This window comes from Chiloscyllium punctatum, chromosome 12, assembly GCF_047496795.1.
Source record: "Chiloscyllium punctatum isolate Juve2018m chromosome 12, sChiPun1.3, whole genome shotgun sequence".
Classification (NCBI taxonomy): Eukaryota; Metazoa; Chordata; class Chondrichthyes; order Orectolobiformes; family Hemiscylliidae; genus Chiloscyllium; species Chiloscyllium punctatum.
The window spans coordinates 47,564,856-47,580,744 of record NC_092750.1 but is presented as its reverse complement, the minus strand read 5'-3'; the positions used below and the strand labels follow the sequence as shown (position 1 = coordinate 47,580,744).

The window sequence follows — 15,889 nt, the reverse complement described above, 5'->3', positions numbered from 1 at the left end:
AAAGGTGCTTTTATAAGAAAGGGAAATCCTATTTGCAAAACTGTGAAGCATAGAACAGGCAGAGCTGGGTGTACGCCGAGAATTCTGGGCAAGGCAGGAGCGATTCCCATCAAAGTGTGCACCACCTGGGGTGCAAGTATGTGAGGGGACAACGGTGAGCGCGGGGCAGGCTGGGAGCGAGGACGGTGGGCGCGGGGCAGGCTGGGAGCGAGGACGGTGGGCGCGGGGCAGGCTGGGAGTGAGGACGGTGGGCGCGGGGCAGGCTGGGATTGAGGACGGTGGGCGCGGGGCAGGCTGGGATTGAGGACGGTGGGCGCGGGGCAGGCTGGGATTGAGGACTGCGACGTGGAGCAGCCGAGAGACGGGAAACACCCTCAGAGCGGCCCGACCCTTCGGGTCCACCTCCAACACTGAGTGGGTTTGTCACCTGAGGATCGTGCTACTGTCACGGGGCAGGCTGTAGTCCCTGTCTTGAGTGGGAGAGGCTGTGAACTACAGGGCGGTGATTGAGTCCAGGCCCGGCACTGGAAAGGCCTCGGCCTCGGGACGCTGCTCCCGGGATGAGCTGGTTCAATGCTTCCCATCTGTCGACTTTCGCGAAACAGGCGCTGTCCCAGGCTCAGAAATCAATCGACAGGGTCTTAGACATCCAGGAAGATGAGGGGATCTCCTGGTCTGACAGCATCACGACGGGATATGAGGAAGGTACAGAGACTTGGAGAGAAACAGAGAGAGTGTGTGACAGTCAGTAAGAGAGAGAGAGAGTGTGTGTGTGTCTGACAGGAGGAGAGGGAGAGAGTGTGTGTCTGACAGGAGGAGAGGGAGAGAGTGTGTGTCTGACAGGAGGAGAGGGAGAGAGTGTGTGTCTGACAGGAGGAGAGGGAGAGAGTGTGTGTCTGACAGGAGGAGAGGGAGAGAGAGTGTGTGTGTCTGACAGGTGGAGAGGGAGAGAGAGTGTGTGTGTCTGACAGGTGGAGAGGGAGAGAGTGTGTGTGTGTCTGACAGGTGGAGAGGGAGAGAGTGTGTGTGTGTCTGACAGGTGGAGAGGGAGAGAGTGTGTGTGTGTCTGACAGGTGGAGAGGGAGAGAGTGTGTGTGTCTGACAGGAGGAGAGGGAGAGAGTGTGTGTGTGTCTGACAGGTGGAGAGGGAGAGAGTGTGTGTGTGTCTGACAGGTGGAGAGGGAGAGAGTGTGTGTGTCTGACAGGAGGAGAGGGAGAGAGAGAGTGTGTGTCTGACAGGAGGAGAGGGAGAGAGAGAGTGTGTGTCTGACAGGAGGAGAGGGAGAGAGAGTGTGTGTGTGTGTCTGACAGGAGGAGAGGGAGAGAGAGAGTGTGTGTCTGACAGGTGGAGAGGGAGAGAGAGTGTGTGTCTGACAGGAGGAGAGGGAGAGAGAGTGTGTGTGTGTGTCTGACAGGAGGAGAGGGAGAGAGAGAGTGTGTGTGTCTGACAGGAGGAGAGGGAGAGAGTGTGTGTGTCTGACAGGTGGAGAGTGAGAGAGTGTGTGTGTCTGACAGGAGGAGAGGGAGAGAGTGTGTGTGTCTGACAGGAGGAGAGGGAGAGAGTGTGTGTGTCTGACAGGAGGAGAGGGAGAGAGTGTGTGTGTCTGACAGGAGGAGAGGGAGAGAGTGTGTGTGTCTGACAGGAGGAGAGGGAGAGAGTGTGTGTGTCTGACAGGAGGAGAGGGAGAGAGTGTGTGTGTCTGACAGGAGGAGAGGGAGAGAGAGAGTGTGTGTGTCTGACAGGTGGAGAGGGAGAGAGTGTGTGTGTCTGACAGGTGGAGAGTGAGAGAGTGTGTGTGTCTGACAGGAGGAGAGGGAGAGAGTGTGTGTGTCTGACAGGAGGAGAGGGAGAGAGTGTGTGTGTCTGACAGGAGGAGAGGGAGAGAGTGTGTGTGTCTGACAGGAGGAGAGGGAGAGAGTGTGTGTGTCTGACAGGAGGAGAGGGAGAGAGTGTGTGTGTCTGACAGGAGGAGAGGGAGAGAGTGTGTGTGTCTGACAGGAGGAGAGGGAGAGAGTGTGTGTGTCTGACAGGAGGAGAGGGAGAGAGTGTGTGTGTCTGACAGGAGGAGAGGGAGGGAGAGAGTGTGTGTGTGTCTGACAGGAAGAGAGGGAGAGAGAGTGTGTGTGTGTCTGACAGGAGGAGAGGGAGAGAGAGTGTGTGTGTGTCTGACAGGAGGAGAGGGAGAGAGAGAGAGAGTGTGTGTGTGTCTGACAGGAGGAGAGGGAGAGAGAGAGTGTGTGTGTGTCTGATAGGAGGAGAGGAAGAGTGTGTGTGTGTCTGACAGGAGGAGAGGGAGAGTGTGTGTGTGTCTGACAGGAGGAGAGGGAGAGTGAGTGTGTGTCTGACAGGAGGAGAGGGAGAGAGTGTGTGTGTCTGACAGGAGGAGAGGGAGAGAGTGTGTGTGTCTGACAGGAGGAGAGGGAGAGAGAGAGTGTGTGTGTGTCTGACAGGAGGAGAGGGAGAGAGAGAGTGTGTGTGTGTCTGACAGGAGGAGAGGGAGAGAGAGAGTGTGTGTGTGTCTGACAGGAGGAGAGGGAGAGAGAGTGTGTGTCTGACAGGAGGAGAGGGAGAGAGTGTGTGTGTCTGACAGGAGGAGAGGGAGAGAGTGTGTGTGTCTGACAGGAAGAGAGGGAGAGAGAGAGTGTGTGTGTGTCTGACAGGAGGAGAGGGAGAGAGAGAGTGTGTGTGTGTCTGACAGGAAGAGAGGGAGAGAGAGAGTGTGTGTGTGTCTGACAGGAGGAGAGGGAGAGAGTGTGTGTCTGACAGGAGGAGAGGGAGAGAGTGTGTGTCTGACAGGAGGAGAGGGAGAGAGAGTGTGTGTGTGTGTCTGACAGGAGGAGAGGGAGAGAGAGAGAGAGTGTGTGTGTGTCTGACAGGAGGAGAGGGAGAGAGTGTGTGTGTCTGACAGGAGGAGAGGGAGAGAGTGTGTGTGTCTGACAGGTGGAGAGGGAGAGAGTGTGTGTGTCTGACAGGAGGAGAGGGAGAGAGTGTGTGTGTCTGACAGGAGGAGAGGGAGAGAGAGAGGGAGAGAGTGTGTGTGTCTGACAGGAGGAGAGGGAGAGAGAGAGAGTGTGTGTGTCTGACAGGAGGATAGGGAGTGTGTGTGTGTGTGTGTGTGTGTCTGACAGGCGGAGAGGGACAGAGTGTGTGTGGGACAGGAGAGGGAGAGAGTGTGTGTCTGACAGGCGGAGAGGGACAGAGTGTGTGTGGGACAGGAGAGGGAGAGAGTGTGTGTGGGACAGGAGAGGGAGAGAGTGTGTGTGGGACAGGAGAGGGAGAGAGTGTGTGTGTCTGACAGGAGGAGAGGGAGAGAGTGTGTGTGTCTGACAGGAGGAGAGGGAGAGAGTGTGTGTGTCTGACAGGAGGAGAGGGAGAGAGTGTGTGTGTCTGACAGGAGGAGAGGGAGAGAGTGTGTGTGTCTGACAGGAGGAGAGGGAGAGAGTGTGTGTGTCTGACAGGAGGAGAGGGAGAGAGTGTGTGTGTCTGACAGGAGGAGAGGGAGAGAGTGTGTGTGTCTGACAGGAGGAGAGGGAGAGAGTGTGTGTGTCTGACAGGAGGAGAGGGAGAGAGTGTGTGTGTCTGACAGGAGGAGAGGGAGAGAGTGTGTGTGTCTGACAGGAGGAGAGGGAGAGAGTGTGTGTGTCTGACAGGAGGAGAGGGAGAGAGTGTGTGTGTCTGACAGGAGGAGAGGGAGAGAGTGTGTGTGTCTGACAGGAGGAGAGGGAGAGAGTGTGTGTGTCTGACAGGAGGAGAGGGAGAGAGTGTGTGTGTCTGACAGGAGGAGAGGGAGAGAGTGTGTGTGTCTGACAGGAGGAGAGGGAGAGAGAGAGTGTGTGTGTGTGTCTGACAGGAAGAGAGGGAGAGAGAGTGTGTGTGTGTCTGACAGGAGGAGAGGGAGAGAGAGTGTGTGTGTGTCTGACAGGAGGAGAGGGAGAGAGAGAGTGTGTGTGTGTCTGACAGGAGGAGAGGGAGAGTGTGTGTGTGTCTGACAGGAGGAGAGGGAGAGTGTGTGTGTGTCTGACAGGAGGAGAGGGAGAGTGTGTGTGTGTCTGACAGGAGGAGAGGGAGAGTGTGTGTGTGTCTGACAGGAGGAGAGGGAGAGAGAGTGTGTGTCTGACAGGAGGAGAGGGAGAGAGAGTGTGTGTGTGTCTGACAGGAGGAGAGGGAGAGAGAGAGAGTGTGTGTGTGTCTGACAGGAGGAGAGGGAGAGAGAGAGAGTGTGTGTGTGTCTGACAGGAGGAGAGGGAGAGAGTGTGTGTCTGACAGGAGGAGAGGGAGAGAGTGTGTGTCTGACAGGAGGAGAGGGAGAGAGTGTGTGTCTGACAGGAGGAGAGGGAGAGAGAGTGTGTGTGTATCTGACAGGAAGACAGGGAGAGAGAGAGTGTGTGTGTGTCTGACAGGAGGAGAGGGAGAGAGAGTGTGTGTCTGACAGGAGGAGAGGGAGAGAGAGTGTGTGTCTGACAGGAGGAGAGGGAGAGAGAGAGAGTGTGTGTGTCTGACAGGAAGAGAGGGAGAGAGAGAGTGTGTGTGTGTCTGACAGGAGGAGAGGGAGAGAGTGTGTGTCTGACAGGAGGAGAGGGAGAGAGTGTGTGTCTGACAGGAGGAGAGGGAGAGAGTGTGTGTCTGACAGGAGGAGAGGGAGAGAGAGAGTGCGTGTGTGTGTCTGACAGGAAGAGAGGGAGAGAGAGAGTGTGTGTGTGTGTGTCTGACAGTGAGGGAGAGAGAGAGTGTGTGTGTGTGTGTGTCTGACAGGAGGAGAGGGAGAGAGAGAGTGTGTGTGTGTCTGATAGGAGGAGAGGGAGAGAGAGTGTGTGTGTGTCTGACAGGAGGAGAGGGAGAGAGTGTGTGTGTCTGACAGGTGGAGAGGGAGAGAGTGTGTGTGTCTGACAGGAGGATAGGGAGAGAGTGTGTGTGTCTGACAGGAAGAGAGGGAGAGAGAGTGTGTGTGTGTCTGACAGGAGGAGAGGGAGAGAGAGTGTGTGTGTGTCTGACAGGAGGAGAGGGAGAGAGAGAGTGTGTGTGCGACTGACAGGAGGAGAGGGAGAGTGTGTGTGTGTCTGACAGGAGGAGAGGGAGAGTGTGTGTGTGTCTGACAGGAGGAGAGGGAGAGTGTGTGTGTGTCTGACAGGAGGAGAGGGAGAGAGAGTGTGTGTCTGACAGGAGGAGAGGGAGAGAGAGTGTGTGTCTGACAGGAGGAGAGGGAGAGAGAGTGTGTGTCTGACAGGAGGAGAGGGAGAGAGAGTGTGTGTCTGACAGGAGGAGAGGGAGAGAGAGTGTGTGTCTGACAGGAGGAGAGGGAGAGAGAGAGTGTGTCTGACAGGAGGAGAGGGAGAGAGAGTGTGTGTGTGTCTGACAGGAGGAGAGGGAGAGAGAGAGAGTGTGTGTGTGTCTGACAGGAGGAGAGGGAGAGAGAGTGTGTGTCTGACAGGAGGAGAGGGAGAGAGAGTGTGTGTCTGACAGGAGGAGAGGGAGAGAGAGTGTGTGACTGACAGGAGGAGAGGGAGAGAGAGTGTGTGACTGACAGGAGGAGAGGGAGAGAGAGTGTGTGACTGACAGGAGGAGAGGGAGAGAGAGTGTGTGACTGACAGGAGGAGAGGGAGAGAGAGTGTGTGTCTGACAGGAGGAGAGGGAGAGAGAGTGTGTGTGTCTGACAGGAAGAGAGGGAGAGAGAGAGTGTGTGTGTGTCTGACAGGAAGAGAGGGAGAGAGAGAGTGTGTGTGTGTCTGACAGGAGGAGAGGGAGAGAGAGTGTGTGTCTGACAGGAGGAGAGGGAGAGAGAGTGTGTGTCTGACAGGAGGAGAGGGAGAGAGAGTGTGTGTCTGACAGGAGGAGAGGGAGAGAGAGTGTGTGTCTGACAGGAGGAGAGGGAGAGAGTGTGTGTCTGACAGGAGGAGAGGGAGAGAGAGAGTGTGTGTCTGTCTGACAGGAAGAGAGGGAGAGAGAGAGTGTGTGTGTGTCTGACAGGAGGAGAGGGAGAGAGAGTGCGTGTCTGACAGGAGGAGAGGGAGAGAGTGTGTGCGTGTCTGACAGGAGAGAGAGCGTGTGTGTCTGACAGGAGGAGAGGGAGAGAGAGAGTGTGTGTGTGTCTGACAGGAGGAGAGGGAGAGAGAGTGTGTGTGTGTGTGTCTGACAGGTGGAGAGGGAGAGAGAGTGTGTGTGTGTGTGTCTGACAGGAGGAGAGGGAGAGAGAGTGTGTGTGTGTGTGTGTGTGTGTCTGACAGGAGGAGAGGGAGAGAGAGTGTGTGTCTGACAGGAGGAGAGGGAGAGAGAGTGTGTGTCTGACAGGAGGAGAGGGAGAGAGAGTGTGTGTCTGACAGGAGGAGAGGGAGAGAGAGAGAGAGTGTGTGTCTGACAGGAAGAGAGGGAGAGAGAGAGTGTGTGTGTGTCTGACAGGAGGAGAGGGAGAGAGTGTGTGTCTGACAGGAGGAGAGGGAGAGAGTGTGTGTCTGACAGGAGGAGAGGGAGAGAGAGTGTGTGTGTGTGTCTGACAGGAAGAGAGGGAGAGAGAGAGTGTGTGTGTGTGTGTCTGACAGGAGGAGAGGGAGAGAGAGAGTGTGTGTGTGTCTGATAGGAGGAGAGGGAGAGAGAGTGTGTGTGTGTGTCTGACAGGAGGAGAGGGAGAGAGTGTGTGTGTCTGACAGGAGGAGAGGGAGAGAGTGTGTGTGTGTCTGACAGGAGGAGAGGGAGAGAGTGTGTGTCTGACAGGAGGAGAGGGAGAGAGAGTGTGTGTGTCTGACAGGAAGAGAGGGAGAGAGAGAGTGTGTGTGTGTCTGACAGGAGGAGAGGGAGAGAGAGTGTGTGTCTGACAGGAGGAGAGGGAGAGAGAGTGTGTGTCTGACAGGAGGAGAGGGAGAGAGAGTGTGTGTCTGACAGGAGGAGAGGGAGAGAGAGAGAGTGTGTGTGTCTGACAGGAGGAGAGGGAGAGAGAGAGAGTGTGTGTGTCTGACAGGAAGAGAGGGAGAGAGAGAGTGTGTGTGTGTCTGACAGGAGGAGAGGGAGAGAGTGTGTGTCTGACAGGAGGAGAGGGAGAGAGTGTGTGTCTGACAGGAGGAGAGGGAGAGAGTGTGTGTCTGACAGGAGGAGAGGGAGAGAGAGTGTGTGTGTGTGTATTACAGGAAGAGAGGGAGAGAGAGAGTGTGTGTGTGTGTGTCTGACAGGAGGAGAGGGAGAGAAAGAGTGTGTGTGTGTGTCTGATAGGAGGAGAGGGAGAGAGAGTGTGTGTGTGTCTGATAGGAGGAGTGGGAGAGAGAGTGTGTGTCTGACAGGAGGAGAGGGAGAGAGTGTGTGTGTCTGACAGGAGGAGAGGGAGAGAGTGTGTGTGTCTGACAGGAGGAGAGGGAGAGAGTGTGTGTGTCTGACAGGAGGAGAGGGAGAGAGTGTGTGTGTCTGACAGGAGGAGAGGGAGAGAGTGTGTGTGTCTGACAGGAGGAGAGGGAGAGAGAGTGTGTGTGTTTCTGACAGGAGGAGAGGGAGAGAGAGAATGTGTGTGTGTCTGATAGGAGGAGAGGGAGAGTGTGTGTGTGTCTGACAGGAGGAGAGGGAGAGAGAGTGTGTGTCTGACAGGAGGAGAGGGAGAGAGAGTGTGTGTGTGTCTGACAGGAGGAGAGGGAGAGAGAGAGTGTGCGTGTGTGTCTGACAGGAGGAGAGGGAGAGAGTGTGTGTCTGACAGGAGGAGAGGGAGAGAGTGTGTGTCTGACAGGAGGAGAGGGAGAGAGTGTGTGTCTGACAGGAGGAGAGGGAGAGAGTGTGTGTGTCTGACAGGAGGAGAGGGAGAGTGTGTGTGTCTGACAGGTGGAGAGGGAGAGAGAGTGTGTGTCTGACAGGAGGAGAGGGAGAGAGTGTGTGTGTCTGACAGGAGGAGAGGGAGAGAGAGAGGGAGAGAGTGTGTGTGTCTGACAGGAGGAGAGGGAGAGAGAGAGGGAGAGAGTGTGTGTGTCTGACAGGAGGAGAGGGAGAGAGAGAGAGAGTGTGTGTGTGTCTGACAGGAGGAGAGGGAGAGAGAGTGTGTGTGTGTGTGTCTGACAGGAGGAGAGGGAGAGAGAGTGTGTGTGTGTGTCTGACAGGAGGAGAGGGAGAGAGAGAGTGTGTGTGTGTCTGACAGGAGGAGAGGGAGAGAGAGAGTGTGTGTGTGTCTGACAGGAGGAGAGGGAGAGAGAGAGAGTGTGTGTGTCTGACAGGAGGAGAGGGAGAGAGAGAGAGTGTGTGTGTCTGACAGGAGGATAGGGAGTGTGTGTGGGACAGGAGAGGGAGAGAGTGTGTGTCTGACAGGCGGAGAGGGAGAGAGTGTGTGTGGGACAGGAGAGGGAGAGAGTGTGTGTGGGACAGGAGAGGGAGAGAGTGTGTGTGGGACAGGAGAGGGAGAGAGTGTGTGTGGGACAGGAGAGGGAGAGAGTGTGTGTGTCTGACAGGAGGAGAGGGAGAGAGTGTGTGTGTCTGACAGGAGGAGAGGGAGAGAGTGTGTGTGTCTGACAGGAGGAGAGGGAGAGAGTGTGTGTGTCTGACAGGAGGAGAGGGAGAGAGTGTGTGTGTCTGACAGGAGGAGAGGGAGAGAGAGTGTGTGTCTGACAGGAGGAGAGGGAGAGAGAGTGTGTGTCTGACAGGAGGAGAGGGAGAGAGTGTGTGTGTCTGACAGGAGGAGAGGGAGAGAGTGTGTGTGTCTGACAGGAGGAGAGGGAGAGAGTGTGTGTGTCTGACAGGAGGAGAGGGAGAGAGTGTGTGTGTCTGACAGGAGGAGAGGGAGAGAGTGTGTGTGTCTGACAGGAGGAGAGGGAGAGAGTGTGTGTGTCTGACAGGAGGAGAGGGAGAGAGTGTGTGTGTCTGACAGGAGGAGAGGGAGAGAGTGTGTGTGTCTGACAGGAGGAGAGGGAGAGAGTGTGTGTGTCTGACAGGAGGAGAGGGAGAGAGAGAGTGTGTGTGTGTCTGACAGGAAGAGAGGGAGAGAGAGTGTGTGTGTGTCTGACAGGAGGAGAGGGAGAGAGAGTGTGTGTGTGTCTGATAGGAGGAGAGGGAGAGTGTGTGTGTGTCTGACAGGAGGAGAGGGAGAGAGAGTGTGTGTGTGTCTGATAGGAGGAGAGGGAGAGTGTGTGTGTGTCTGACAGGAGGAGAGGGAGAGTGTGTGTGTGTCTGACAGGAGGAGAGGGAGAGTGTGTGTGTGTCTGACAGGAGGAGAGGGAGAGAGAGTGTGTGTCTGACAGGAGGAGAGGGAGAGAGAGTGTGTGTGTGTCTGACAGGAGGAGAGGGAGAGAGAGAATGTGTGTGTGTCTGATAGGAGGAGAGGGAGAGTGTGTGTGTGTCTGACAGGAGGAGAGGGAGAGAGAGTGTGTGTCTGACAGGAGGAGAGGGAGAGAGAGAGTGTGCGTGTGTGTCTGACAGGAGGAGAGGGAGAGAGTGTGTGTCTGACAGGAGGAGAGGGAGAGAGTGTGTGTCTGACAGGAGGAGAGGGAGAGAGTGTGTGTCTGACAGGAGGAGAGGTAGAGAGAGAGTGTGTGTGTGTCTGACAGGAAGAGAGGGAGAGAGAGAGAGTGTGTGTGTGTCTGACACGAGGAGAGGGAGAGAGAGTGTGTGTCTGACAGGAGGAGAGGGAGAGAGAGTGTGTGACTGACAGGAGGAGAGGGAGAGAGAGAGAGAGTGTGTGTGTCTGACAGGAGGAGAGGGAGAGAGTGTGTGTGTCTGACAGGAGGAGAGGGAGAGAGAGTGTGTGACTGACAGGAGGAGAGGGAGAGAGAGTGTGTGACTCACAGGAGGAGAGGGAGAGAGAGTGTGTGTCTGACAGGAGGAGAGGGAGAGAGAGTGTGTGTGTCTGACAGGAGGAGAGGGAGAGAGAGTGCGTGTCTGACAGGAGGAGAGGGAGAGAGTGTGTGCGTGTCTGACAGGAGAGAGAGTGTGTGTGTCTGACAGGAGGAGAGGGAGAGAGAGAGTGTGTGTGTGTGTCTGACAGGAGGAGAGGGAGAGAGAGTGTGTGTGTGTGTGTCTGACAGGAGGAGAGGGAGAGGGAGTGTGTGTGTGTGTGTGTGTCTGACAGGAGGAGAGGGAGAGAGAGTGTGTGTCTGACAGGAGGAGAGGGAGAGAGAGTGTGTGTCTGACAGGAGGAGAGGGAGAGAGAGTGTGTGTCTGACAGGAGGAGAGGGAGAGAGAGAGAGTGTGTGTGTCTGACAGGAAGAGAGGGAGAGAGAGAGTGTGTGTGTGTCTGACAGGAGGAGAGGGAGAGAGTGTGTGTCTGACAGGAGGAGAGGGAGAGAGTGTGTGTCTGACAGGAGGAGAGGGAGAGAGTGTGTGTCTGACAGGAGGAGAGGGAGAGAGAGTGTGTGTGTGTGTCTGACAGGAAGAGAGGGAGAGAGAGAGTGTGTGTGTGTGTGTCTGACAGGAGGAGAGGGAGAGAGAGAGTGTGTGTGTGTCTGATAGGAGGAGAGGGAGAGAGAGTGTGTGTGTGTCTGACAGGAGGAGAGGGAGAGAGTGTGTGTGTCTGACAGGAGGTGAGGGAGAGAGTGTGTGTCTGACAGGAGGAGAGGGAGAGAGAGAGTGTGTGTGTCTGACAGGAAGAGAGGGAGAGAGAGAGTGTGTGTGTGTCTGACAGGAGGAGAGGGAGAGAGAGTGTGTGTCTGACAGGAGGAGAGGGAGAGAGAGTGTGTGTCTGACAGGAGGAGAGGGAGAGAGAGTGTGTGTCTGACAGGAGGAGAGGGAGAGAGAGAGTGTGTGTGTGTCTGACAGGAGGAGAGGGAGAGAGTGTGTGTCTGACAGGAGGAGAGGGAGAGAGTGTGTGTCTGACAGGAGGAGAGGGAGAGAGTGTGTGTCTGACAGGAGGAGAGGGAGAGAGAGTGTGTGTGTGTGTCTTACAGGAAGAGAGGGAGAGAGAGAGTGTGTGTGTGTGTGTCTGACAGGAGGAGAGGGAGAGAGAGAGTGTGTGTGTGTGTCTGATAGGAGGAGAGGGAGAGAGAGTGTGTGTGTGTCTGACAGGAGGAGTGGGAGAGAGTGTGTGTGTCTGACAGGAGGAGAGGGAGAGAGTGTGTGTGTCTGACAGGAGGAGAGGGAGAGAGTGTGTGTGTCTGACAGGAGGAGAGGGAGAGAGTGTGTGTGTCTGACAGGAGGAGAGGGAGAGAGTGTGTGTGTCTGACAGGAGGAGAGGGAGAGAGTGTGTGTGACTGACAGGAGGAGAGGGAGAGAGTGTGTGTGTCTGACAGGAGGAGAGGGAGAGAGAGAGTGTGTGTGTGTCTGACAGGAAGAGAGGGAGAGAGAGTGTGTGTGTGTCTGACAGGAGGAGAGGGAGAGAGAGTGTGTGTGTGTCTGACAGGAGGAGAGGGAGAGAGAGAGTGTGTGTGTGTCTGATTGGAGGAGAGGGAGAGTGTGTGTGTGTCTGACAGGAGGAGAGGGAGAGAGAGTGTGTGTCTGACAGGAGGAGACGGAGAGAGAGTGTGTGTGTGTCTGACAGGAGGAGAGGGAGAGAGAGAGTGTGCGTGTGTGTCTGACAGGAGGAGAGGGAGAGAGTGTGTGTCTGACAGGAGGAGAGGGAGAGAGTGTGTGTCTGACAGGAAGAGAGGGAGAGAGAGAGTGTGTGTGTGTCTGACAGGAGGAGAGGGAGAGAGAGTGTGTGTCTGACAGGAGGAGAGGGAGAGAGAGTGTGTGTCTGACAGGAGGAGAGGGAGAGAGAGAGAGTGTGTGTGTCTGACAGGAAGAGAGGGAGAGAGAGAGTGTGTGTGTGTCTGACAGGAGGAGAGGGAGAGAGAGTGTGTGTGTGTGTCTGACAGGAAGAGAGGGAGAGAGAGAGATTGTGTGTGTGTCTGACACGAGGAGAGGGAGAGAGAGTGTGTGTCTGACAGGAGGAGACGGAGAGAGAGTGTGTGTCTGACAGGAGGAGAGGGAGAGAGAGAGAGTGTGTGTGTGTCTGACAGGAGGAGAGGGAGAGAGTGTGTGTGTCTGACAGGAGGAGAGGGAGAGAGTGTGTGTGTCTGACAGGAGGAGAGGGAGAGAGTGTGTGTGTCTGACAGGTGGAGAGGGAGAGAGTGTGTGTGTCTGACAGGAGGAGAGGGAGAGAGTGTGTGTGTCTGACAGGAGGAGAGGGAGAGAGAGAGGGAGAGAGTGTGTGTGTCTGACAGGAGGAGTGGGAGAGACGGAGAGAGTGTGTGTGTGTCTGACAGGAGGAGAGGGAGAGAGAGTGTGTGTGTGTGTCTGACAGGAGGAGAGGGAGAGAGAGAGTGTGTGTGTGTCTGACAGGAGGAGAGGGAGAGAGAGAGTGTGTGTGTGTCTGACAGGAGGAGAGGGAGAGAGAGAGTGTGTGTGTGTCTGACAGGAGGAGAGGGAGAGAGAGAGTGTGTGTGTGTCTGACAGGAGGAGAGGGAGAGAGAGAGTGTGTGTGTGTCTGACAGGAGGAGAGGGAGAGAGAGAGTGTGTGTGTGTCTGACAGGAGGAGAGGGAGAGAGAGAGTGTGTGTGTGTCTGACAGGAGGAGAGGGAGAGAGAGAGTGTGTGTGTGTATGATAGGAGGAGAGGGAGAGTGTGTGTGTGTCTGATAGGAGGAGAGGGAGAGTGTGTGTGTGTCTGACAGGAGGAGAGGGAGAGAGAGAGTGTGTGTGTGTGTGTGTGTGTGTGTGACAGGAGGAGAGGGAGAGAGTGTGTGTGTGTGTCTGACAGGAGGAGAGGGAGTGTGTGTGTGTGTGTGTGTCTGACAGGCGGAGAGGGAGAGTGTGTGTGTGGGACAGGAGAGGGAGAGTGTGTGTGTGGGACAGGAGAGGGAGAGAGTGTGTGTGCGACAGGAGAGGGAGAGAGTGTGTGTGGGACAGGAGAGGGAGAGAGTGTGTGTGGGACAGGAGAGGGAGAGAGTGTGTGTGGGACAGGAGAGGGAGAGAGTGTGTGTGTGGGACAGGAGAGGGAGAGAGTGTGTGTGTCTGACAGGAGGAGAGGGAGAGAGTGTGGGTGTGTGTGTGTGTCTGACAGGCGGAGAGGGAGAGAGTGTGTGCGTGTGTGTGTGTCTGACAGGCGGAGTGGGAGAGAGTGTGTGCGTGTCTGACAGGAGGAGAGGGAGAGAGAGAGAGTGTGTGTGTGTCTGACAGGCGGAGAGGGAGAGAGTGTGTGCGTGTCTGACAGGAGGAGTGGGAGAGAGTGTGTGCGTGTCTGACAGGAGAGAGAGTGTGTGTGTCTGACAGGAGGAGAGGGAGAGAGAGAGTGTGTGTGTGTGTGTCTGACAGGAGGAGAGGGAGAGAGAGTGTGTGTGTGTGTGTCTGACAGGAGGAGAGGGAGAGAGAGTGTGTGTGTGTGTCTGACAGGCGGAGAGGGAGAGAGAGAGTGTGTGTGTGTGTGTCTGACAGGAGGAGAGGGAGAGAGAGTTGTGTGTGTGTGTGTCTGACAGGAGGAGAGGGAGAGAGAGAGAGTGTCTGACATGAGGAGAGGGAGAGAGAGAGTGTGTGTGTGTCTGACAGGAGGAGAGGGAGAGAGAGAGTGTGTGTGTGTCTGACAGGAGGAGAGGGAGAGAGAGAGTGTGTGTGTGTCTGACAGGAGGAGAGGGAGAGAGAGTGTGTGTCTGACAGGAGGAGAGGGAGAGAGAGTGTGTGTGTGTCTGACAGGAGGAGAGGGAGAGAGTGTGTGTGTCTGACAGGTGGAGAGCGAGAGAGTGTGTGTGTCTGACAGGAGGAGAGGGTGAGAGTGTGTGTGTCTGACAGGAGGAGAGGGTGAGAGTGTGTGTGTCTGACAGGAGGAGAGGGAGAGAGTGTGTGTGTCTGACAGGAGGAGAGGGAGAGAGTGTGTGTGTCTGACAGGAGGAGTGGGAGAGAGAGAGTGTGTGTGTGTCTGACAGGAAGAGAGGGAGAGAGAGTGTGTGTGTGTCTGACAGGACGAGAGGGAGAGAGAGTGTGTGTCTGACAGGACGAGAGGGAGAGAGAGTGTGTGTCTGACAGGACGAGAGGGAGAGAGAGTGTGTGTCTGACAGGACGAGAGGGAGAGAGAGTGTGTGTCTGACAGGACGAGAGGGAGAGAGAGTGTGTGTCTGACAGGACGAGAGGGAGAGAGAGTGTGTGTCTGACAGGAGGAGAGGGAGAGAGAGTGTGTGTCTGACAGGAGGAGAGGGAGAGAGAGTGTGTGTCTGACAGGACGAGAGGGAGAGAGAGTGTGTGTCTGACAGGACGAGAGGGAGAGAGAGTGTGTGTCTGACAGGACGAGAGGGAGAGAGAGTGTGTGTGTGTCTGACAGGAGGAGAGGGAGAGAGAGAGAGTGTGTGTGTGTCTGACAGGAGGAGAGGGAGAGAGTGTGTGTCTGACAGGAGGAGAGGGAGAGAGTGTGTGTCTGACAGGAGGAGAGGGAGAGAGTGTGTGTCTGACAGGAGGAGAGGGAGAGAGAGAGTGTGTGTGTGTCTGACAGGAAGAGAGGGAGAGAGAGAGTGTGTGTGTGTCTGACAGGAGGAGAGGGAGAGAGAGTGTGTGTCTGACAGGAGGAGAGGGAGAGAGAGAGAGTGTGTGTGTCTGACAGGAAGAGAGGGAGAGAGAGAGTGTGTGTGTGTCTGACAGGAGGAGAGGGAGAGAGTGTGTGTCTGACAGGAGGAGAGGGAGAGAGTGTGTGTCTGACAGGAGGAGAGGGAGAGAGTGTGTGCCTAACAGGGGGAGAGGGAGAGAGAGTGTGTGTGTGTGTCTGACAGGAAGAGAGGGAGAGAGGGAGAGAGAGTGTGTGTCTGACAGGAGGAGAGGGAGAGAGAGTGTGTGTCTGACAGGAGGAGAGGGAGAGAGAGAGAGTGTGTGTGTGTCTGACAGGAGGAGAGGGAGAGAGTGTGTGTGTCTGACAGGAGGAGAGGGAGAGAGTGTGTGTGTCTGACAGGAGGAGAGGGAGAGAGTGTGTGTGTCTGACAGGAGGAGAGGGAGAGAGTGTGTGTGTCTGACAGGAGGAGAGGGAGAGAGAGAGGGAGCGAGTGTGTGTGTCTGACTGGAGGAGAGGGAGAGAGAGAGAGAGAGAGAGTGTGTGTGTCTGACAGGAGGAGAGGGAGAGAGAGAGAGAGTGAGTGTGTGTGTCTGACAGGAGGAGAGGGAGAGAGAGTGTGTGTGTGTGTGTGTGTCTGACAGGAGGAGAGGGAGAGAGAGTGTGTGTCTGACAGGAGGAGAGGGAGAGAGAGTGTGTGTCTGACAGGAGGAGAGGGAGAGAGAGTGTGTGTCTGACAGGAGGAGAGGGAGAGAGAGAGAGTGTGTGTGTCTGACAGGAAGAGAGGGAGAGAGAGAGTGTGTGTGTGTCTGACAGGAGGAGAGGGAGAGAGTGTGTGTCTGACAGGAGGAGAGGGAGAGAGTGTGTGTCTGACAGGAGGAGAGGGAGAGAGTGTGTGTCTGACAGGAGGAGAGGGAGAGAGTGTGTGTCTGACAGGAGGAGAGGGAGAGAGAGTGTGTGTGTGTGTGTCTGACAGGAAGAGAGGGAGAGAGAGAGAGTGTGTGTGTGTGTGTCTGACAGGAGGAGAGGGAGAGAGAGTGTGTGTGTGTCTGACAGGAGGAGAGGGAGAGAGTGTGTGTGTCTGACAGGAGGAGAGGGAGAGAGTGTGTGTCTATCTGACAGGAGGAGAGGGAGAGAGTGTGTGCCTGACAGGAGGAGAGGGAGAGAGAGAGTGTGTGTGTCTGACAGGAAGAGAGGGAGAGAGAGAGTGTGTGTGTGTCTGACAGGAGGAGAGGGAGAGAGAGTGTGTGTCTGACAGGAGGAGAGGGAGAGAGAGTGTGTGTCTGACAGGAGAGGGAGAGAGAGTGTGTGTCTGACAGGAGGAGAGGGAGAGAGAGAGAGTGTGTGTGTCTGACAGGAAGAGAGGGAGAGAGAGAGTGTGTGTGTGTCTGACAGGAGGAGAGGGAGAGAGTGTGTGTCTGACAGGAGGAGAGGGAGAGAGTGTGTGTCTGACAGGAGGAGAGGGAGAGAGTGTGCCTCTGACAGGAGGAGAGGGAGA

The 15,889-nt window shown here is 55.9% G+C and overlaps 1 protein-coding gene across 2 annotated transcripts in view; it reads left to right on the top strand.

Moving 5' to 3' along the window:
* Nucleotides 1-322: 322 nt before the first annotated feature.
* The window catches only part of tmf1 (TATA element modulatory factor 1), a 95,857-nt gene continuing 80,290 nt past the window's right edge, over nt 323-15,889 (top strand). For both annotated transcript variants that reach the window (XM_072582521.1, XM_072582520.1), the window contains exon 1: nt 323-705. In XM_072582521.1, coding sequence (XP_072438622.1) covers nt 561-705 — 145 coding nt within the window. In that variant the 5' untranslated portion in view covers nt 323-560. The remainder of the gene's footprint in view (nt 706-15,889) is intronic.